This window comes from Lactuca sativa, chromosome 4 (assembly GCF_002870075.4).
Source record: "Lactuca sativa cultivar Salinas chromosome 4, Lsat_Salinas_v11, whole genome shotgun sequence".
Classification (NCBI taxonomy): Eukaryota; Viridiplantae; Streptophyta; class Magnoliopsida; order Asterales; family Asteraceae; genus Lactuca; species Lactuca sativa.
The window spans coordinates 181,616,483-181,641,503 of NC_056626.2; the positions used below are offsets into that span (position 1 = coordinate 181,616,483).

At 33.2% G+C, this 25,021-nt stretch overlaps 1 protein-coding gene across 1 annotated transcript; it reads left to right on the forward strand.

Annotated features, from left to right (window-relative positions):
- The first annotated feature begins 22,834 nt into the window (after positions 1-22,834).
- LOC111887529 (uncharacterized) lies at positions 22,835-24,781 on the forward strand. Its single transcript, XM_042901880.2, has 3 exons — positions 22,835-23,487; positions 23,994-24,412; positions 24,554-24,781. Exons 1-3 carry the CDS (start codon positions 23,031-23,033, stop codon positions 24,641-24,643), a joined length of 966 nt encoding a protein of 321 aa, XP_042757814.1. The 5' UTR covers positions 22,835-23,030; the 3' UTR covers positions 24,644-24,781.
- The last annotated feature ends 240 nt before the right edge of the window (positions 24,782-25,021 follow it).

Here is a 25,021-nt window from a genome sequence, read left to right on the forward strand (position 1 = left end):
ATTAGTCAAGAATTAATAAGAATTAAGTTTGTGGCTAAAAGACATTAATTAAACTTAAGGGAATAGAACAGTCAATTGTGTGATAGTTGAATATTGGGCTAATGGACTCCATATTAGAGGGGTGGACGAATTCTATGGGGAAACCCATTAGAAACAAGATAATGTCAACACGATAGGTTGTAAACCTCAAGTCGTGTGCTAGTGATGATTGATAAGGATTATTCTTGATTAGTTCTTGAAACCTTTCAAGACCATTAAGACTCTCAATGACTCCTTGACATATAAGATTCTCTTGTCAATAAACATTTCTTGACAAACAAATATTCAAGAGTTAGTGTAGCTTCTGTCAAGACAAAGCACTTCACAAAATTGGTCCTAGTTGGTCTTTGCCTTATCCAAGACATCACAACTTTCCACATTTGATGAATGTTATAAACCTTCTTAAGACTTGTCACTCAATGTCACAATCTTAACTCTAAGACTTGGTTTTGGAACGAAGTATGATTGACTTCTTGATTTAACCATTTCTTCAATTCTTGATTCCTCTTCTCAGACATACAATTGCACTAAGACTCACTTAGAGGATCAATTGAGATATGGTTCTTAATCATTAATACATCTCATAAAACATAATAAAAGGTACTCTCCCTTCTTCTTAGAATAGAGAAACTTTTATCTTTCTGCCTACTTGATTCTTCTTTATTCGTTTTGCTATTTACTGAAACTCTTTCAATCAATTGAGAATTACACTTAATCTCATAAGTATAATCATATTTACTTAACCTTAGTAAATCATGACGAATATCTTTGTTACTCTTATGGTGGACTTGATCAACACACAACCTTGTGTACTTGATCTCCTAGTCCTTCACATGACACTTTGTCAACGAATTAGTCTAATTTCCAAATATGAAATTTCTCATTCATCATGCAACCAAGTTGTATGATTCTAAGTTTCTGTCCAATTGAAACTTGGGCGATGAGAAACTTTCCCTATTTGGTAAATTCTTGACATTTCCACAAATAACATAATTAAGAAACAAATCCATTATTGCTAATAACAGAAACATTCAAACATCAATTTTTCATACACGCCATTGCAAGGATAAATGTAAAATCAAAATCTATTTTATTGCGGAAAAATTTGTCCTTACAATGCAATTCATTGAAAAAATATGTTAATACATATTTCTTAGCAATCTATTCTAACTCTAAGTAGTAGCTCAAGAATCCAATCTTCAAGCAATGCGATCGAAATCCATTTCTTCACGATTAGATTCTGCTCACTTCTTCCCTTAAGTTTCCTTTCCTTTCTTTGATCCTACAAAACATCAATTGTAATCTTATCACATCATGTATCAAGAATCTAGAATCGGAACTTAAAAGAGTTAGTTAACGGATTTTACCTAAAGCAAAGCCATACGTTTCGACTCTCCCATCTCTTAGATCTCTTAGGTAAATAGGGAAGCTTCGTCTCCAATGCCCCTTCTCTTGGCAATAAAAGCAAATTGACTCTTTTGGAACAGCGCATGGAACTACTTCAGACTTTGCCTTTCTCTTATAATCAAACCCTTCGATCATGGCATGCCTTTCGTTTCCTATATCCACAGAGGTCTGGAAGGCAGATTCACCAATCAACTTTGCTTTTCCAGTGCGCCAAATCATTGTTGATTCAGCAGCAATAAGCATATAGGTGAGATCAATGAGGGTTACGTCGTGGTTCATCATATAGTACTCTCTTACGAACTCACTATATGAGTCAGGAAGTGATTGAAGAACCCAGTCAACAGCCAGCTCCTCACAGACAACAGATCCCAACATTCTTAAACTATCAATGTGTGACTTCATCTCTAGGATGTGTGCACACACTGACTTTCCTTCTTCATGTTTACTTGCCAAAAGGGCTTGAGTGAGTTTGAACTTTTCTATCTTTTGAACTTATGGGTTAGGGAGAATAATAGGAGGAGGAGGAGGAAGTGAAGCATGATCTCATGTTCCTCGATCGAATTGTGGAATATCATCTTCATGTGAAAATCTTGTTCCACGGGATTTGGGAAGACCATAGTTGTCATACTTTGACATCTACAAAACGGGAGAAAAATTAAATTCAAGTTAGTTGATTGATTGAGTCCTTAATAAATCACCCAAATGAGATATGAAGGCTAGGACCCAACACAATACTCTACAACCTAGAAAAGGGATGCCGTAATCTTGTTGTAGAATATTTGAAGGTAAGTGAATGACGATTCACTAACTTCCACCATGAAAAACGAAAAAGAAATTTAAGTTTTAAATCTATTGAAAATTCCTAGATCTTTTGAGATTCATTGAACTTTTTAATGGCATGTTTAAATCTCGATATGCCCCTCTAGTTTGTGACTGGGATACCGAGGATCACAAAGCGGGTGTGAATAACCATGCAGACTTAATGGTGCCCCCACATGTTACAATCACCTATTCGATGTGCCGGTTAACCACACATGCTCCACCAAACTATGAAAAACATTGAGTCACCCTTTGCTACCTTTGCTTAGAACCATTTAGTGTGTCGGTTAACCACACACACTCCACTAATGTCTTCGCAAGGGCACAAAGTGTAATTTCATGGAATTTCATCAATTCACTTTTGCCTAAAGTAACTAAGATTGGGAATTTGTAAAAGCATTTGGTTACTTTTGTACTTCATTATACTTATAATGGAAGGTTTCTGTCATATCCTACCCGTTCGGCTAACAACCCTCCACTAGTCAAGAGTGCGGTGAGTAAGAGTGGATACACATTCAATCGCCATTTTATAGGCAATTTCCTTAAACACCCCTTATAGACCAGCTTCGTGAATGAGGCCTACTAATGTTAAAACTGACTTTTACTCATACATATATATTAGACTTTTAATGTTATATAGTATAGGGTGAATTTTACACTTTTAAAATACTAGGTGTTCTAATTTAATAAATTATACTTTTAATTTAATTAAATGTAAACCAAAACTTTATGGGTTTATTAAGTCTCTTTTAATTATACACCTTAATTAATTAATAAAACCATAAGGGCGTGATTTGAACTTTTCAAAACAATATTAGGGTTTTAAAATTCAACATTTCTAAATTAAACTTTTAATCAGCTTTTAAATTCCAAAACTTGAGGGCAAGTTTTGAAAAATTTCAAAACATTATGGTTTCAACTATTTAAATTTCAAAACAAAACCTTTGAGTTCAAATTTAACCATAAAACTTACATGGACACAAATGAAACTTTTTCACAACACAAGGATCAAATAACAAATAATAGAAATTAAACAATTAATTTTGTCATTATCTATATTTGACCTAATTTCAATTTCTTGCAAGATAAGTTACCCAATTAGTACAAATAATCAATCTTTAATCATATAAGGAAGTTATTATATAATCAATTGGTAATTATCTTTTGTTTAATCAAGGATATACTCAAATATAAGATAAAATTCGAATATTAAAGACCCAAAACAATTAAGGCAAGTATACTCAAGCAAAACAGCAAGAAATCCCGAAATCTGCTCTTACTGACGCTCGAACTCGCCGAGTTGGGGCAACTCGCCGAGTCCACATTGGAACTCGCCGAGTTCATCAGTCAGGGAGCCAAAAAATCGATTTTGAAGCTTGAACAAATAACCAAGGCATCAATACAATAGAAACCAATCAAGGCTCTGATACCACTGATGGGTTTTAGCCATAAGAACATCCTATGTGCTCATGCAACCCTAATGCTTGGATCTAGGTTTCTCTATTGCACATGCAATTCATCCAAGACTTTAAACCCTAGTTCTAGCATACAATTAATCATATTAACATGTGAAAGGGTTTTTAGATCTTACCTTGAGTGTTATGTAGCAATAACAATCTCAAATCCTCCTTGTAATGACTTTAGAAAGCTTAGAGTCACAAGTGTCACTCTTCTAATGGTTCACAAACACCAAGAGCAAGAGGATGAAGAATAAGGAGAGAGGAGGCTGCCCAAAATGTGTATAAACCCTAGTGGAACTCTTAGCCTCGTTTTTGGGGCTTAAGGGTACTATATATACATGTAGGCTATTAGGGTTTTCAACTAGGAAACCCTAATCTGACTGCTTAAGCCCTAAGCAGCCCATGGACCCTTTTAGAATATCCATTGGACGATTTCTAATGGGTTTCCCCATAGAATTCATCCAACCTATTATTCCAAGGTGATCCATAGCCCAAATGCAATTATCTTATAATTACAGTTCCAGCCCCTTAAGTTTAATTAATCTCTTTTAGCCACAAAATCAATTATCAATTAATTATTGACTAATATTAATTAAACAATATGATTTTTCCTTTAATATATTATTCTCATAAGTTTAATTACTATTGCTAGTGTTTCAATACTAGCCATTCCAAAAGATCACACCACCTCCAAGAACCCGAATAAATCTCTGGTAATAACCTGCTAGACCCAGGAAGCTCTGAATCTCAATTGGAGACCTTGGAATCTCCCACTGCATCACGACCTCTATCTTAGCCGGATCGACTAGTACACCCTTCTGGTTGACCGGGTGCCCAAGGAATTGCACCTCGCGCAACCAGAACTCACATTTGGAGAACCTTGCAAAAATTCTCTCCTTCCTCAAAGTCTTTAGCACCTCCCTCAGGTGCTTCTCGTGCTACTCCTCAGTCTTGGAATAAACCAAGACGACGTTGTACTCTCCGAATCCCGTAATTTGGGAAATTCTCTATCACTATTCGCTAATAATTCCCTTGTGCAGTTTCCCGCAAGTGCTGCACTGAATCTGGTCATGTTTTCTCAAAAGCTGATCCAAAATCTAGGGTCTCCTCTCGAGACCCCTCAATATATGCAACTAATTTGATTCCATCTTACCATTGTTCTCCAAGTCCATATGTCATTCTCAATCTCAAAAAGGCATATCATTCAGGGTCTTGCACCCTGAGATACTCACGATCTCCCTGCTATCATTCTACAGTATGTTCTGATAACTTACGTTCTTCATTTCCTCATCTACCGCATACTTTGGTACCATATAAGCTCGTTCTTGAGACTTGGCAGTGATCTCTGCCACAGTCTCAGTCGTCTAGTGGAGATCTAACAACTCTTGCGCCAACTATAGCACCTCAAACGCCTGGGCACACTCTGCCCAGAATCTGGTCTAAAAGCCATCCAATGAAATAGCATCAACTGCTTCATCACTCCACTCACTACCAACCTTCTCCCATTAATCTCGTGCTCTGTCCCTCAGGAGACAGGAAGTAAGTTGGATCTTGTCCTTTTGAGACAACGTTTGGTACAAAAAGTGTTGGCGACAACTGCCAACCATCTGTTGCTAACAATGGGGTCCTTAACCCCCATGACAATCTGAAGCTTCACGAACTCTGAATTCCCGAAACATCAATGTACATGTCACTATCATGACTGCAATCTCAGTGCAGAAAGTACTCGGGCTCTCATCACAATCTCTATAATGCCCTCCTTGATCACACTGAGGATTACAAGAGTCTAGTCGATGATACTGTGCGTAATCTAAAATGGAATGAACTTCCTCATCTGATCATTGAGCTGCCTGGCTACAGAGTCCGAGCCTGATCCCTCGACGACACCAGAACTACCATCTGGTCTACCACGTAGCATCACTGTACTCCGTAATATACCATCACTAACATCACAATGCTCATCAAAGCTCAAGGGATCTCACACACCACAAGTTCCCTGGTCTTATCTCGACCTTCCTTGATTTGAGTACGGATCCTCTGCTTTCAGTAGTACGGGCCCATACTACCTTCCATATCTATCCGTACTTTCCTCAAGAATTGCCTTGACTCCACCAAGTCCCTTCTACTGCTACTGCTCTCTGCTACTCTCATCCTAGGCTTGCCCTAGGGTAATCACCAACCCACTTTTCGCTATCAGCTGCACAAGAAGTCCCGGCTACCTCCCCCTAACTAGCTCGTGAATACTATTACATATCACTAAGACTAGATAATAATTCGAATGAGAGATCCTACCTTACAACGGTTGGACTCAGACAAGAGCTGCGCAATAGAGCTAGATCTAACCTTTTGAAATTATTTAATCCTCGCAATATGTAATGTAACATATTCATTTACTAGTTAGTAAAAGATAACTAAGACTCCTAAAGGAACAAAGCAAGCAACATTTGAGCATCGAGTACAAATAATCAAGCATATACTACTCTAGCTATCATACTGACAATTCTGTACTAGCACGCAGTTCTCATAAAGCTGAAACACATATAACAGGCACACAAGGCATCCTTCCTAGATCCTTAGTCCTCATCTAGCATGCAGTTCTAATAATATTGATAATCATAACATAGCATAAACTTGTATGGGTAATTTAGGAGTACTTACTTGAGCTCGGCTGATTATATCAGAGTATAAACATCAGAATACTATATCAACTGTCATGTATATATCAGAGTATAAACATCCCAGGTTGAATAGATGGTCTGTGCAGTGCAATCTTCCCGAGCTCCTCTTTTGAAAACTGAGTACCTGAAACCAAAACTGAAACTGTAAGCACGAAGCTTAGTGAGCTCCCCCAACTACCACATACCATGCAATAACAAATAAAGCACATATTGGGCGTTGCCCACTTTATCGGACCGAAGTTCGTAAACTTCATCGGATTGAAGTCTGGAACTAACTAGGGCCTTGCCCTCTGCATCAGACCGATGTTCAGAAACTGCATCGGACCAAAGTCCGAAACTAACCAGGGCCTTGCCCTCTGCATCAGACCGAAGTCCGGTACTAACCTGGGCCTTGCCCTCTGCATCGCGCCGAAGTTCAGAACTGACTGAACATAGCATAGCATAATCATAACTACTAGCATAAACACATATATTGCATACTGCATCGGAACGAAGTCCGGAACAGATAAGACAAATACATGCTTGAGTCCCAAAGACATCAAGCACACTAAACTACTGCATCAAAGCGAAGTCTGGGACTACGACTAACTAAACGGGTCGGCATTATGGCCGTAGACTCGTACCTACTGGAAGGAAAACTCACCTCACACTGCTGAAGTCCCATAGACATAACCCCACATTGCTGAAGTCCCGCAGACTCAACCCCAGCTACTGGATGACAGATTCCCGAACTGTCAACACCAAAATAACACCCAATTAATAATTGGGTCCCAACACATAACCATAAATACATACTTGGATAATTACTACATTATCCCAAGGTTGACTTTATTCAACCCCAAGGCCCAATCCATAGGCCCAAAGTCAACTATGAATCAAAGCCCAACATATGGCCTAATTTTCCAAATTGGGCCTAAACCTTTATAAGGTCTTACCATAAGGCCTAACCATTTGGTCCAATCCAATATTCAACATTCTAATGGCCCAATATCATATAATCATAAAAGCCCAAACTATGGCCCATTTATGACCCAATTTTCCAAATTGGGCCCAACTCCTTATATGGGCCTTACCTCAAAGCCCATTAATTAATCTAATCTATTTGCTTGATCTTGGATGGTCCATTAATAATCCAATCATCAAGGCCCAATAATAAATTCAAGTGAAATTAGGGTTTTCACATAGAATGATGATTAGGGTTAAGTGTTTCTCACTTAACCCATTAAGGACTTAATCCATTAAGTCCAATATTGCTTAGATTAATTTTTGCCAATGATTATTCTTTAATATCTCAAATTATTAAATAATTCCCGTGTGTCCCGACTAATTCCCTAAATTAGGGTTTTATTGGCACTATGGTTTTTCCAACTCAAATACTAGCCCATTAAGCCCATTAGCTAGATCCTTTGACCAATTAAGGTTCATTGGGCCCATTATGATTCTACTATGCCCTTTAGGGTTTCACTAAGCCCATTAGTCACATGCTTGGGCTTTTAGGTCCATTAAGCTTTATTGGGCCTATTAGGGTTTTGCTAGTGGGGCACCACCCACTACCACCTCGAGTAGTAGTGGTCAATGGCGGTTCATGGCGGCGGCCACCACCTTACGGTGGTGGTTATTATTATTTTTATTATTAATTAAAGCTAAAATACAACTACAATGCTTAATCCAAGAATAACACACAATAACTATATCACATACGTACACACCCACAACCACAACTTGGTGGCCGACGGTGGCTCGTGGCGGCAGCCACCACCTCACGGTGGTGGTGGCGGCTGATCTTGATTTTCCGGCTAGACAAAATATTCTAACGAAATAAATACAGCCACACACACTACACCCTTTGCCCGAAATAGCAACACAGCCACCCATCTGTGGCGTTTAGCGGCGGCAGAACCCCCGGAGAGGCGGCATCAGCTCTGTTATTTGCGGCAACCACCATGGCCGACTGCCATGGTGGTTCTTCACGACCTCCATTCGGCAGAACCCATTCACACCCCGACATGGGATGAGATACGAACGCATACAACACAACGCAACTACCCAATCACGGAGACAAGCGACTGACGGAAGGAAATGACTATAAGGCAGCCGCTCGGAGCGGCGACATCGGCCAGTGAAAAGGTATCGCTGGCTGAAACAGAAAAGGAAGAACAATACCAGGCTTGTATCATTACCGGAGGAGATGGAGGCACAACGGCCCCAACGTCGGCCTTGACTCACGAATTCGTCGGCAGCAAAACAGCAGCGTAGTGCTTCACTCACTTGGCGGCTCAACTGGTCGAAAGACTAGCATAACGGGTGGTGGCGGTTCCTCCGACTCCAACAGTCTTGGCGGCCACCGGTAGAAGAAGAAGAGGAAAGATGGCGGTTGCATCCTTAGGTTAGGGTTTAGGGTTACCGGTAGCTTATATACCCGACCACCCTTATCAAACTTATTCCATAATGTCACAAATGGTCCCTCCAGCTACCATTTATTTCAAAATAGATCCATATTTACCTTTTTAACCCCTTCCATCTAAATTCCCTTCAACTTAAGTCCAAAATTTACCATTTGCACCTTGTTTTTCCAAAATCCTTTTAAATTAAATCCAAATAATTATCACGGAGCCCCTGACTTCGTAATTAATTATAAACTGAGTCCAAAACTTACACTTTTAACCCTCAACTTCTAAATTATGTCAAGTAGCTCCTCGAGACCAACTCTTATTATATAATTATTGATTTTAGGGCTAGTATCCCTTCATCAACTTTATCTATTTATTTATTTAATACGTAAAAATAATACGATTAAACATTTAAAATACATAAACATCTATATAAAAAACTAAAAAAAATACATAAATACAAAAAACTACATATAAACATATAATACAGAAAAAACACACCAAAAGAATTGTAAAATACTTAAAAAAAAATACAAATAAATACATAAAACAATGCGTTTATAGATTAAACATACATAAATATACATAAACATCTATATAAAAAACTTAAAATATACATAAATACGTAATACATAAAAAGATATGTAAAATACTTAAAAGTAGATATAAATACATAAAAAATACGTTTATACATTTAAAATACATAAACATCTATATAAAAAACTTTAAAATTACATAAATACGAAAAAAAAATACATAAAAATACATATAAATACATAATACATAAAAAAATAACACATAAAAGTATGTAAAATGGTTAAAAATACATATAAATATGTAAAAAATACGTTTATGTATTTAAAGTACATAAAAATACGTAAATGTATACATATAAAACTTAAAAAAAAAATACACAAATACATAAAAATAGATATAGATATGTAAAAAATATGTTTATACATTATATAAAAATTTTGACGAAATTTGCAAAAATCTCATTAAAAATTAACAATTTGGTCTCGTGACTTGCTGAACAGGTCAATAATGGGTAAGGTGAATAAATTAGCCAACTTCTTAGATTTTTCTATTCAAAAAGTGAAAAAGTCGGGATTTTCTCATTCAAAAAATAAAATTTCGAACTTTATTAAAAAATTTCTCAAAATATTAAGACTTTTCTAAAGATTTCCCAATTTTAACATTCTATTTTAATTTTAATTTAATTTTAATTGTTATAGATTGTGATCCATGTGATTAACAAACAACAAATCAAAATACAACTATTAGATATACCAATTTTAAAACTCAATGTAACACTCACAAAATAGAAAGTAGCAAATGTGCATCAATTGTCAACCGTTATTCCTTCCCTGTACGCTTCATTAACATCTGTTAGTTATCCATTTAATCTGGATGGGTGGGCAATTAAATTAAAAAAAAAAAAAAAAAAAAAAAAAAAAAAAAAAAAAAAAAACAAACTAGATGTATAATACTCTCATATGTCGCCTCGTTCCTCCTACCCCTAAAATTATTTTCCCTATTTTGTCCCCCATTCCCCTCCAATCCTACTCCATTTATTCTCCAATTTTGGGGGAAATGAATAGTATAACTCCAAATATGGTGTTATACTATTCATTTCCCCCAAAATAAGAATGACCTTTGAGTTGTCGGTTTTAAGTCATCGTTTTATATATTTATATATTTCTAGTTTTTTATCTACTAACTATTATTTAAATGTAATATTTATAACTTATAATATTGTGTTACATATTAAATTATGTTAATTAATTATAAATATAAAGTTTCTTTTTTTGCTTAACAAATTCATATTAAAATTTAAATATATATTTGAAAATTTAAAATACAATAACGTATTTTACAAAAGCTTATAATTACGTATTATATATGTGTATATAATCTTATTTATTTAATATTATTGCAATGAAAAAATATAGATTATATATTTGTTAAAACCAAATTAATAGAAGGGGGTGTTAAAACCAAATTATTAGAAGTGGTATGTTGTTCGCTGTTTCTTAAATTCACTTTCTCTATATTCCTTTAACTTAATTTTTGCCATTCATTCACCTCTATCAAACCCACCTCGATCAGCCACCAGAGAACCTTCTCTTTCGTTCTTTTTGACATAAGTATAGCCATGCCATCGAACAAAGAAAAACTCTACCATTGTCGTTCCATTCCGGTTCCTTTTAGCCGTTGTCGATGTTCATTTGCACTTTCATCGATCTTCATATGTCGATCTCTTCTTTCTCTCTCTCTCTCTCTCTCTCTCTCTCTCTTTATATATATATATATATATATATATATATATATATATATATATATATATATGGGTGTTCATTTGGATGGATCGGTTTGATCCGATCCAATCAAGTAAATCCAAATTGATTTCGGTTTTCAAAACATAGATGCGAATTGTCCAAACTAAATTCAAATCCGATCTGATCCGATCCAATTACAATTCGGTTGGATCGGTTTTTTTTAATTCGGTTTTCAAAACCGAAAAATTTTAAAACGACATATAATTATAATATTACCCACCTTTACATAAGAAACAAAAACAAATAATTTAGTTGTGATTTGAAATTTATAAACAACTAATAAAAAGATATATCATAGTTAAATATTTATAGATATAAAACTTTTGAGAGAAAATGCATATTGATGTTTTTTTTTATCGGGTGAAACGTTTTGAACCTATTTGAAAAAATAAATTACAAAATTAATAAATAACTATATATATATATATATATATATATATATATATATATATATATATATATATATATAATAAGTAATAAATCTTTATTTGGTTTTTTTGGATTATTCGGTTCTTATTTTATAAACCAAAACCAATCCGAAATCCAAAATAATAATTCGGTTTTGTTGAAAACCAATCCAAAAATCCGAATATCCGAACCAAATAGTCCAATCCAAATCCAAATTGTCCAATTGGATAATTCGGTTTTATCCGAATAGTGAATAGCCCTATATATATATATATATATATATATATATATATATATATATATATATATATATATATATATATATATATATATATATATATATGTAGAAGTTCATTTGAGACCACCTATATTTTGTGAGACATGGGGGACCAAATCTTAGCCTTTCATCAAATTTGATCTTGTGGCTTATAAAAAAACAGATTAACACTAATTAATCTAACTGATTAGTTAATTAGGGGCAGATTAGTCACTATGTTAAATATAATATCACTACCATATCTGATACACAATTAGCGCATATTCACGTCGTCTTCAAGAACATCTTCATCTACTTCGTTTCTTCTACCAAAACTATCACTCCTATGTCATCAAGATTCCTTAATCTTCTCTTGTAATCGATCTTCAATCTCCTTAAATCTTCACTTATTTCAACCATATCATCATCTGATTTTGAGGTTGATTGTTCGAAGAATGATCGTATCCTATCTAAATCATAGCTTCTAAATTCTTGATTTTTGTGTATTTCGAGTTCATCTTCTTCATTCTTCTACATCTGTAATTGATAATTGGATTGATTGGGTTGAAATTCATCTATCGACATCTGGGGGTTGATTTTCATCTATCGACATTCGGGGTGATAATCAGATAGAGGTTATTTTAAACAATATACTTCATCAAATCACATATATCACCGTTAAAATCTAATCGATTTTTATCACCATAATCATCCACTTTCAACAAAGAGGGTTAGTTTTTCTTCGTTGATCTTTAATTTCAACAATTCTTCATCAAATCACATTCGGTTAGCTGTTTTACATCTATTTTGAGCACTTTCTAGATTCAATTTCTATTTATCAGATTTATGATTCTTACAATTTGTCAAGGTTTGACTTTGAGCACTTTTAAGGTTTGATTTTCAACACTTTTCAAGCAATGTGTTTTGTAAAATTGACAATGTATGTGCAAAGTAATTATTGTTATTCATGCATTCTACCTGTTTGATGAAAGTCCTGAATGAAAAAAGAATCAAATGTATCACCCCTTCTCATGACTAAATTATTCTTTAAGAATATGAGTATATTTCCAAAATACGAGTCATAATTAGTGAAAAATAATGCCTTGTTGACTTTGTTCTTATAATAATTGATATCATTATTATGTTTAATGTTTTTCATTTTTCTTTTATCTGATCTTTTATAGAAACCAATCTTTAATACAATGACATGGTTTTGTTTAAATCTTATTTTGTAATGAAATTCTTCTGATTATATTAATCGTATATCATTACCCATATGTCATTACATTGTATGAGTATCTATAAGAGATTCATCATAATTAAGGAAATCACTAGTTCAATATAGACATGAAACATTGTGTATTATTCTTATAGAATATTGTACATACATATAGTAACATTAATTATGATTGTATATATATGTATAATTCAAGTATTAATCATAATAAGTATAAACATTTAGGAATTAAAGGTTATGTTATCTATACATGCATATTATCCTGATTATAATTATTATATACCATCACTCATATTTCATTACATGGTATTATTATCTAGTAGTTATTCATCATAATGAATAAAATTTGCATGCAATGAGGAATAAAGGTTATGGAACCGAAAGATGGTTAAAGATTATCCTGGAGAAGACTACCGTTCAAGGTCAACAAAAATCAAGATCATGCAAAGTATGTGGCGTGTAAGGTCATGATACAAGGAAATCGTTAACAATGAACAAAAATTTCAAGGAATAGTTTGCACAATGTTGTCTATATATATTTTTATTTTTTCATACTAGAATAATTGAACAATGCTGTATACATCTAATTACATTATGTTTTATCCTTTCAACATCTAATTAGAATTTGACAAAAGAAAATTATGCTCCAAAGTGAGTTTCCCATTTAATTTCACACATGTATCCATAAATGTTGATTATAAGAACTTTGATCATTCTCCTCCATTTCACCATCTTCAGTTTCAACTCTTTCTGTTGTCCATTGTTTTTGAGTTTGTTCAACTCCAACTTGCGCTTTTTCATTTTCCGGCTCATTGGTACTTCAAAAAATAGTACCCGAAAACATGTTATTGAACTTCTTTGCCAATTCCATGTTCTATTTTCATTTGGAAACATCAATATATAATTAGAAACAATTTCTTCCATATTCTCTTTTTCTACAAAAACTTTCTTGAAGACCTTTTCAAACATTTCTTCATGTTCCTGAAAAACAATAAGGCACTAGAATGATAAGTATAACTTATTAAATGAAATCATAATATTCAGTTGAATAATAAGTTATGAAGTAACATACGATATATCATATCAAAATGGTAGAATATCAATTATGAACCATAAGCATGTTATATCAGAATATCTAGAATTACAGAAAATAGCAACATACTTTAATCTTTCTACTACTATAAACAATGTACTTTACTTCTTACTCATTATATCAACATACTTTCATTTCCTAACCAATATAAGCAATATGTAACTTGAGCCTTGTAATGTGATAATAAGAGTTAGATTACATCTTGATGTTATCAGTTAAAAATGAGTTCTCCATATGAGGTTTAGCAAGTTTAATTAGATACTCACATTCAGGCTACGACTGCTAAATGACAACAGAACAAAGGATTTGGTAGTTTCTTAGAATATTTGGAATAAATAGTTTTAAAAAAATTTATATCCTTAGAATATTGAGAATAATTAACCTAATTATAGAGATAACTGGTTTCAAGGTATGATATTTACATCTTCCTTCGATTAGCCATGTGGACATCAATTTTTAGAAAAATCACCATCAATTTCTCCATTACAGTCATCTATTTTCTATATTTCATATCACAACATCGGTCTCCAACAATTCATCATCACATACTTTTGCTATTACTAAAGGATTATCAAGAAGGGTTGATTTTCAACAATGCATTATTAAAATGGGAATGAACAGGATACTAACTCTAATATACTATATCCGAAAGGCTAGAATATTCTACTAAAAGCACTAAACATTGCACTAAACATCAATGTTCTAAAATTCATCATCAGTTTCTCTATTACACAAACATTGATAAGAAATTTCGATATTTCAACATTAATTTTCAACAATTCATCTTCAATTTCTCTACTACTGAAGGATTATTAGAAAGGACTGATTACCTATATATTCTATACAATTTCATATCAAAACATCGATTTTTAGCAATTCATCATCAAATAATTTTGCTATTACTAAAGGATTATAAGCAAGGTTTAATTTTCAACAATTTAATAATTTATCATAAACTTTGCTGTTACATAAGATTATTAACTCATCGACAATCGATTTTCAGCAATTCATGATAAAAATGAGAATGAGCATGATACTAAACAGAATGCCTAGAATATTACATAAGGAATTTCTACAATAACTAGAATTATAACACATCAATGAGTGTTAAAAAAAAGCCTATATTTAGTAAGACATTATTTTATTAGAATATTTTATATATAACTTAGATTATCTTAGAACATTATGCATATTATTCTAAATGAACAGACACAGTACACAATTATTCAATTAGAATATTTTAAATATACTAAATGAAACCAAAATATTCATAATAATCAACTTAAAACAAATCAGCTCTTACAAATTTGAATAATCTAATTGTAATATTATAGTTCTATACATGTTACCAGTCAAACTATAACATTATTTTGTAAAAATATTCTATATGTACATATTTTACTCTTTTAGAATATTCTAATTTTATACATGTTAACAATTAGCCTATAATATTATTATGTAAGAACAATCTATATGTATAGAAAACATGTATATTATTTGTTTTAGAACAATATAAATGTAGATTAGAACTAATCATATTTCCAACCATTTTATTAAGCAATCATCATATTACCAAACATATAATTAAGCAGTCATTATAGAATCAACCATACCAACTGATTTACAAAACATTAAGCAATCATTAATATCTAATTTATTAAAAAAACATAAAAAAAAATTTCATGTTAGATAACCATATTTCCAAACATTTAAACTTGCAACAATTTTAATTTTCACTCCTTTCCAGTGCAACCCTTGATTCAATTCTTTATTTCATCAACCTACATCAACAAAATCAAAATTACTCACCTGGTCGCCATCTTCATCTTTCAACCCTTTCCGATGTTCCTTGTTTTTTAGTTTCTTTATATCCAACCTACTCTTTTTCATTTTCTAGATTACTGGTACTTGAAAACATAGTACCTAAAAATAATTCCAATAATTTTAAACATCATACAGTCTACTTATCAAATTTAGCTTGAATTACGACTTAATTTCTAAACAACACATAAAAATCATTTTTTATAACAAACATTACATAACATTACCAAGTACACTTCATTAAAAAGATGCCTAGAAACAAGTCAATGATAACATAAGCCAAAAACATGGATAAATGGTGAGTAGACATACCATTCCTTTCAATATAAAAGCAAATTCCTTTGCATCATACTTGTTGCTTTTCATTTCTATGACAAGATGTGTGAAGTTATCAGGGAGCTTTACATCATCTTGGACTTCTACAGAGTTCACTTGATTAAGAAGATTGGAAATTTCACTAACAAGCCTCTATTTTTATTAAGAAGATTATGTGACAAACTATCGTAAACAAGTTTAGAACAACATACATCAATCACTCGTAACATTATCAACTAATTTATTATACTATAGAGTAATATATATATATATATATATATATATATATATATATATATATATATATATAACTACTGTACTTATTGTAAAGTATCTTAAGTTAACTATAAATTTCAAACAATTACAACAAGCTAAAACATTAATAAGTAAACATTCTTTTATAAAATATCTTATGTTAACAACAGACATTATCACTTAGAACAACATCATAACAATCAAAATAAGCCTAGTTTCAGTAAATAAATTTTATAAAAAAAACTATAAACCTACCTGCAATAAACAAGTTTATTGAAAACTTTGACTACAATAAAGGTATATAAGAAATTTGGTATCAAAGATTATGAAATTCTGAAATTGATTGCTAACCCTAGCTACAGTAAGTTGGATCAAATACTAACCATAGGTGTAAACAAGTAAATTACTATAGTACATAATTTCATAGTAGTTTTTTATAAATCATTATCATATAATATCCAGAATCAGAATCGAAATCAGAATCATAAAAACAAACTAAACGAGATATTAGTGTCATCTAACCTGATTGTTGAACTATATGATCAAAATCGGAATCAAGATATTCAAAATCAGATGTATCCGAGCTTTGATTTGTGGTAGAATGAAATTGTGGTTTTAAGAATGAGAATCAGAATTAGTTTCTTCGGGTTATTCTTGAGAGATTTGAAAATTTCTTTTTACTGTAAACGAACTTTGAATTGATGAAAGAAAAATGTAATCATGATTTAGAATCTGAATCAGAACACTGAAAATCAAAATGAGAATGAATCATAATCTATTCTTAGGGTTTTTGAAGAAACATTTCATAATCAAAATCAAATTGATTCAGTGATTTTAGGAAGAACAATGTGAAGCAGAATCGAAATGAAAGGAGATTGAATCCAGGTAAGTTCTTCGATCAAGATTGCAGAACAGGAAAAAAGATGCTTTTTAGGGTTTGTTGGAGGGCGAGAGTTTTCTGGTGCCTGAAGAATGGATGAATCTGTTTGTCTCATGATTACAAATCAATTAAAAAGAAAGTTACGATACTACCCCTCCGTGTCTTTCATTAATCCCAAAGTTTAATAGAATTTCAAAAATGCCACCGCCTCTACATTGTTCTAATTTGATTTAATCTCATCCATAGATCATGGTAGATGAATGGTCCAGATTTTGTCGCCATGTCTCACAAAATATCATTGTCTCACATGAACTCGACCATATATATATATATATATATATTCTTTTGATAATCGAAGATCAATATACAAGATCAATGCCTCATCGATAATTCCTGTTTATTTTCTTGTTTTACTTTAATTTTTCCTGCTTACAAGCTTTTATATATATATATATATATATATATATATATATATATATATATATATATATATATATATATATATATATATAGTGGAAGATCCAAAATCAAATCTAATCGGGGCTAAAGGATACAAAAAATTATAAAATTTTGAAAATTTAATGTATTTTTGGGTTTTGAAGTAAAACAAAAAATGTCAACGAGGGTATTTAATGTAAAATTTGATGCCAAAGAGGGACTTTTTAGTAAAACTTAGATTTTTGAAGGGCTATTTAATAGTAAAAATCATGGGGTCTACCTCTAAGTGGGGTCCATGCACCTGCACCGCCCGTGTTTCTGGGTTTAACACTAATGATGATGTAATAGTCTAGGTCAATCATTGTAACCCATTTTAAAGTATTAAAGATGAATTACTTGAATATTATGTGAATTATGTTCTTTTTTGTGCTTATTACTTGTTTATAATAATATAATAAATAAATGATAAACACAAGCGTCAAAAACAAAGTGTGAGATAAACTCGATATCAATGAAGGAAGTGGTAGTGGTCATGACAAGGATTCCGTACATATAAAGAACGCCGAAATCCGAGTTATAACAAAGAAGTTATGGCCTTTCAACGTTTCGTGACAGAACCGACACGACATTGCGATGCATAAATGGTTAATTTAAGATAGATGACTTTTTAGCCTTAGTGATCTAAACAAAGTCATAGTGTTCGTTAAACCAAGAGCGTGCATAAAAAGAACGCCCAAATCTGACTTCGTATGAGGAAGTTATGATTTTTTAAAGTTTCGGATCAACTGTGCACAACCCGGAGTTCGAGTTGTAGATTGAACGATTTTTAGCTGACACAACCTAAACGAGAATCAAAGATCTCATTAATAGGAGTTCAACGATAAATAGATGGTTGAAAACGGAGTCTGTATGTAGACGTTATGAATTCTACACGGTAGATTAGTAGTCTAATACTCTCATACCATTAAATTTAAAATCGATCGAGAATTAGCCGACGAAGTCTAAATAAAAGTTGTAGAGCATGTTCCCACCTACGCGTGGATATAGAGATTGTCGAAACCAGAGCTCGTATGCGAAAGATATGAATTTTTGAAGTCGTAGTGGGATATCTAAAAGTTGGATGCGAGGGGTAAGCCCAGCGTATCCTCGGACGCCAAGCATACCAAAGTATGCCCCGCGGTTTGACAGTTTATGCGGTTCTGAAGTGGTCCACGTCGCCCCTGCAGTTTGATGACATGTCTGTACGAACTTCGTAGTACGCCCAACGTACTCGGAACTACGCCGAGCGTAATGCGAGCCTTCACAACTATAAAAGGAGGCCGAGGGCTGCCTCCAAAAACACACCAAATCCATTCTATTTCTTTCTCTAATCTCTCTCTCTCTAACCTATCCCAACACCCCCCAAAGCCTACGAAACCTTTCTAGCACTAGAAGAAAGCCTCGGAGATCCTGGAGTCTCCAAGAAAAAGAGTTTTTTGGTTTAGAAACTCTGCCCCCGCAAAGCCCAGTTTTCAAGCAAACCTCCCGGTTTCATCAAAGAAGATTGTTTTAAGAAGCGAAGTGCTGTCTAAATCACCCCTTATCAAGTGAGTGTATAGTCACTTTCATCTTACACATAGATATGAAGTATTCTATGTGCTATGTGTATATGTATATGTTAGTTGTTTACTTGAGATGTTGTTGAACGAAAGATCTATGCTTCTTTCTTTCAGATCTGAAACTTTTTCTTTCAGATCTACATTTGAACTTTCAAATCTAAGACTTTTCTTTCAGATCTTAAACTTTTTCCTTCAGATCTACACTTTCTCATCTCAAATCTAAACTGTTTCTTCAGATCTAGACTATTTATGTATTTTATGCTTTGAAAGTTACGCTGGATGAAAGATGTAAAAATTGTTTTTCAGATCTAGAATGTATATGTATTTTACACTTTGAAAGTTATGCTGGATGAAAGATGTAAACTTTTTTTTTTCCAGATATAGACTTGTATGTATATATTATATCTACAAATATGTTGGGTAGAACATGGGTAGATAAAATAGATGATGTGTGATAAAATGATGAGAGGCCTAAACTTTTACGATGTTTAAGATGATCCAGTCATCTAGCGGAGTATAGATGACGACCACGGACTTTCCTAGGCAGTCCAGTGGAATGCTAGTAAGCTCGCAACCTGTAGGTGTTTTTGAATATGTACTCTATCCCCCATGGTTGCCTAATTTGACATATATTGCTGAGGAATCCCTCAGCAATATTGTCACCCCGAAGGAAAAAAAATCCTTAGGCTAGGACTCTTTTTATAGATGCTTTACAGACGTAAAGTGAGGATAACATGAATGGGTAATCGGGTTAACGATTTAATGAAAATGATAATAAACTTATTTATTGTGGGTTGAAAATACTATATGCTCATCAGGCTCCCCAGCCTGACCCACTCAGTTTCTTGTATTATAGGTAGTGGCAAAAACATTGTTGGATGATCTGACGAGAGATTATGAATTTATAGAAAAATAAGTTGAATATTGTAAGGCCTATGATGTTTTGAGGCCAATTTTTGTGTTATGATGTTATGTTTATGCTTTTGTTATGTATCGATGATGACATCCCGAGTTTTGTAATGTAATTTATCGTATTTCGTCTTTAGGAACAAATTCCGCAATACTTTTTTTGAAGATTACTCTGATTTTATTATAAAAGCATAAACGAAATCGGTATTTTCTGGTTGTAAAAACGAGGATGTCACATCACCCTACTTAATGGGGTTAGATCCGCTACTATATATATATATATATATATATATATATATATATATATATATATATATATATGTATATATATATATATATATATATATATATATATATATATATATATATATGTATATATACTTTTTATAATCGAAGATCAGTATACAAGATTAATGCCTCATGGATAATTCCTGTTTATTTTCTTATTTTACTTTAATATTTCCTTCTTACAAGTTTATAAATATATATATATATATATATATATATATATATATATATATATATATATATATATATATATATATATATATATATATATATATATATATATATATATCAAATTGATTAATACCAAGTATGTGGTGCAGTGCGGTTTTCGGTCCGATGCCGGGGCAGTCCCGAGAAGAGTATGTGTATGCTTGATGTATTTGTGATTCATGCATGTTATGTGTTATGTGTTCCGGGGCAAGCCCGATGCATGTTAGTTATATGTTATATGTTATGTTATGTATATATGATATATGATATGTTTTGTATGTGCAGGGGTAAGCCCGATGTCGAGACAAACCCAATGCCGGGATGAGCCCGATGTCAGACATGGTCTGATGTCAGGGTGAGCCCGATGTCGGGTAGGAGTCTGATGTCGGGTTCGTCCCGATGCAGCTAGGCGGTGTCCTATAGGTGTATTATTTGTTGTATGATATATGTGTATGTTATGTGGTAGTTTGGGAAGCTTACTAAGCTTCGTGCTTACATTTTTCAGTTTTGTTTTAGGTACTTCAGCTAGCAAAGGAAAGGGCTCGGGGTGATCGCATGACACACGCCACAGTTTCCAGCCTGGGAGACTTACTCTTATATTGATACATGTTTTGATACATTGATAGATTTTTATGAGGTCTTGAGTTACATGACTTATGTTTTGATGTGAAGTTTGATATTCATGGTTTTTGGTAATGATTTAAAATGAAATTTTTGGGATGTTTCATCCCCCCCCCCCCCCCCCCCCCCCACACACACACACAGAGAGAGATCACCAGGCCTGCTGAATATAATACAAACCACATAACCATGTTGTAGGTCATGGCTTTAATCCTAATCCTTGAGACAAACTTTTAACTAAAGTTTCTTTATTCACTTATAAGTGAAACGTTAATCCAAAAAGAAGAAATAATCAGTAGAGTTTCATAAATGTAGAGATAGACATATATGAGTAATAAAATGAAAAATAAGAGCAAAAATAAAAAAAGAGCACTAGGAGAAGGTACATATAGAAATACAAACAAATAGAAAAATGTAGATGCAAGTAATAACTAGGAAGATAAGTGTCGACAAAACAAGTTGAAAGTAAAAATAGTGAAAATTGGACGAAAATGCACAAACAATGTAAAAGAAGCTAGCACCTAGACTACTCATGTACTGCTCCACAACATTGATCTTATGCATCCACACTCTCTAATCAAAGTTCCTGTCCTTGTAAAGAAAAAAAAAACTCATTCAAATCTAACATCGCGTTACCTTCACACTTATTTATCATATTTTCTATCTTCCTCGCACGATCTACAATGATTGTCTTCACCATTTGGAGTGAAAAAACCGGCGCATGTATCCTAAGTATATGTCTAAAACCACCACAATTTTTTTTCCTTCAGTTTTAGGTGATTGAAGTCGTTCTTACTGTATTTTTAAATGTTATTTCTAGTACCTTATACAATAAAGGTATGTCACACGATTAATACATCCTTATTTTTGTGACATCCATATTCCACTTATACTCATTCTTTAGAACCATTTATGGTGTAATGACTTGAAAGGGTAACAAACTTTCAGATTTATTCAAATTTAATCATTGAATTTTTTTCGCGCTTAATTTAGCCTTGAATTTTTTTGAAATTGTTAGCATTTTGCTCTTATGATCGGTTGTAACCGATCATAATAATAAAATGTGGTCAATTCTAAATAATTCAGGGGTAAATCAAACACAAAAAAAAAATGTTCGGTGACTAAATTTTATTAAAATCTTCTTTTTGAAAGATTGATTAAAAGTTAATTTAAAAATCATTTTCATATCTCCGATTTACTTTTCAAAAAACAATAAATTGTTTTTAAAACAAATCCCAAACACGCTTCTAAGTTAAGGACAATTAGTAATAATTGCCATTTAAACAAAATGCAATTCTACTATTACAACTTACAAGAATTGTTTAGTTATTTCTCAAAATCTCATCACATATATTTTTTAAATAACTATCAAATATCAAAATAATTGTTGGTAGAAACAAAAAGAGGCATTCCTTACGAATATGGAAACTGTTTAGAAGTTTAACTTTCACACAAGTAGAACATTCATGGAAATTTACATCAAGGAAGGCATTTAGTGTTCATAAATACACAACGATACTTGTTTGATCATCAATTAAACTTATTGCGAGTTTCGAGTGGAAATAGATTATGGCAGTTACAGATTGGATGGTTACGCAGGCAATCGTCGAAAACAACACGGTTGCATTTAGGAATTTGGTTGAAGAGGATGAGCAAGTGCTTGACAAAAGAATCGGAAATGGAAACCCTACCCTGCTACACCTTGCTTCTAAAAACGGAAATGTTGAGATGGTGTCGCTCATCCTTGACCTGAGGCCAGAAATGGTGACTGCAGAGAACAATAAATCAGAGTCGCCAGTCCATGAAGCCTGCCACATGGGCCACCACATGGTGGTAGAGCGGCTCATGGAGGAGAACCAGTGGGTGGCTGGCAAGACCAATTGCGAGAACCAGAGCGCCTTATTCATGGCTTGTAGTTATGGGCATCTTAACATTGTAAATTTCATTCTGGATCACACCAGTTGGTTGTTGAACATCATAGATGATGCAAATTGTCTCCACGTTGCTGCTTCAAGAGGCCAAACAGGTAGCAATGCAAGCTCAATTCCTCATATGCATAATTCCTGTTAATGTTCTTACTTTATATTAACTTTTACTACTTAAAAGTTACAATTAACTAACGCATACATCTGGATAGAGGTCAAGACATCGTTCCTCTTTTATCTGCAACATTACAATCAAAAAATATAAATTATTTTTACAATATTCAACTTATCGCTCATCTTCCGATTATATTCAATAGGTAAATAAACATTTTTTTGGATAATGGGTATAAAATTGTAACTACGTTGCTATCATGGGTAATAATTTTATTAGTTGGTGATGTAGATATTGTTAAAAAGTTGCTATCATGGTAATTTAAGTATATCAAGTTGATTGCTTTAATGGGTAGAAAATTATGTTGCTATCATGAGTAAATATTTTAATGTATATTTCCCATAAATGTAAAATAGACGAAGTCTAGTACGACTTCCTTTTTTATGCAAAATTCCCTTTTTTTTTATTAGGTTAATCTATGTGATGGTGATGTAGATATTGCTAAAAAGTTGCTAGAAACATGTCCGTATCTTGCTAACCAGAAAGACGAAAACGGATCCTTGGCATTGCATGGCGCATGCAGAAACGGACAATTTGAGATTACAAGAACACTTTTAGGGATGGACCCCGAACAAGCTTTTCAATTTGATAAAAACGGTTACACACCATTGCACTTAGCTGCAATGAACGGGAACCTAGCCATCATTGAGGAGTTTTCATCCATAGCTCCCTCATCCTTGCAGCTTGTGTCAAAACAAGGAGAAAATGTGTTTCATCTTACCATAAGATCTAATAAGTTTGATACCTTCAAATTTCTACATGGTATCCTTAAGGGCACAAACCTGTTTTATCAACCTGATAAGTTTGGTAATACCATTCAACATCTTGCTCAGATTAGAGGTTTAGATGATCAGGTATGAATCCCTCCCCCTCACTCATTCCATATGCCCTAATTAGTCTCGATGCTTTTTCATTCTAATAAACTCACTAGTTATGTTGTAGTTCGGTTATTTTAAGACATAGACCCAACTTGTAATCATTCATGTTCATTGCAGTTCACAGAGTACATCAACAGTGAAACAAATGAGCAAACTAATGCCTACAACAGCAATGAACAAAGTCAACCCATCAGATATTCACGTTGAAGGAGCTTCTTTAAAAGAAGAAACGCACTTAAACATATCACCCGATATAAATGCTTATATAAATTCTTCCAGTCCATTCACAGTACAAGATGAGAAACTTAGCAAAGCTGACAAGGATATCCCAACAAGAGAGCATATTGAATTGCATACAGAGGCGCTACAAAATGCAAGAAACACAATAACGCTAGTTGCCATCTTGATAGCCACTGTTGCATTCACAACGGGAATGAATCCTCCCGGTGGTGTCTACCAGGAAGGACCTTTACAGGGAAAGTCAGTTATGGGAGAAAAACGAGCTTTCAAGGTCTTTGCCATAAGCAATCACATTGCCCTATTTCTATCACTTTCCATCGTTGTAGTTCTAGTTAGTATTATCCC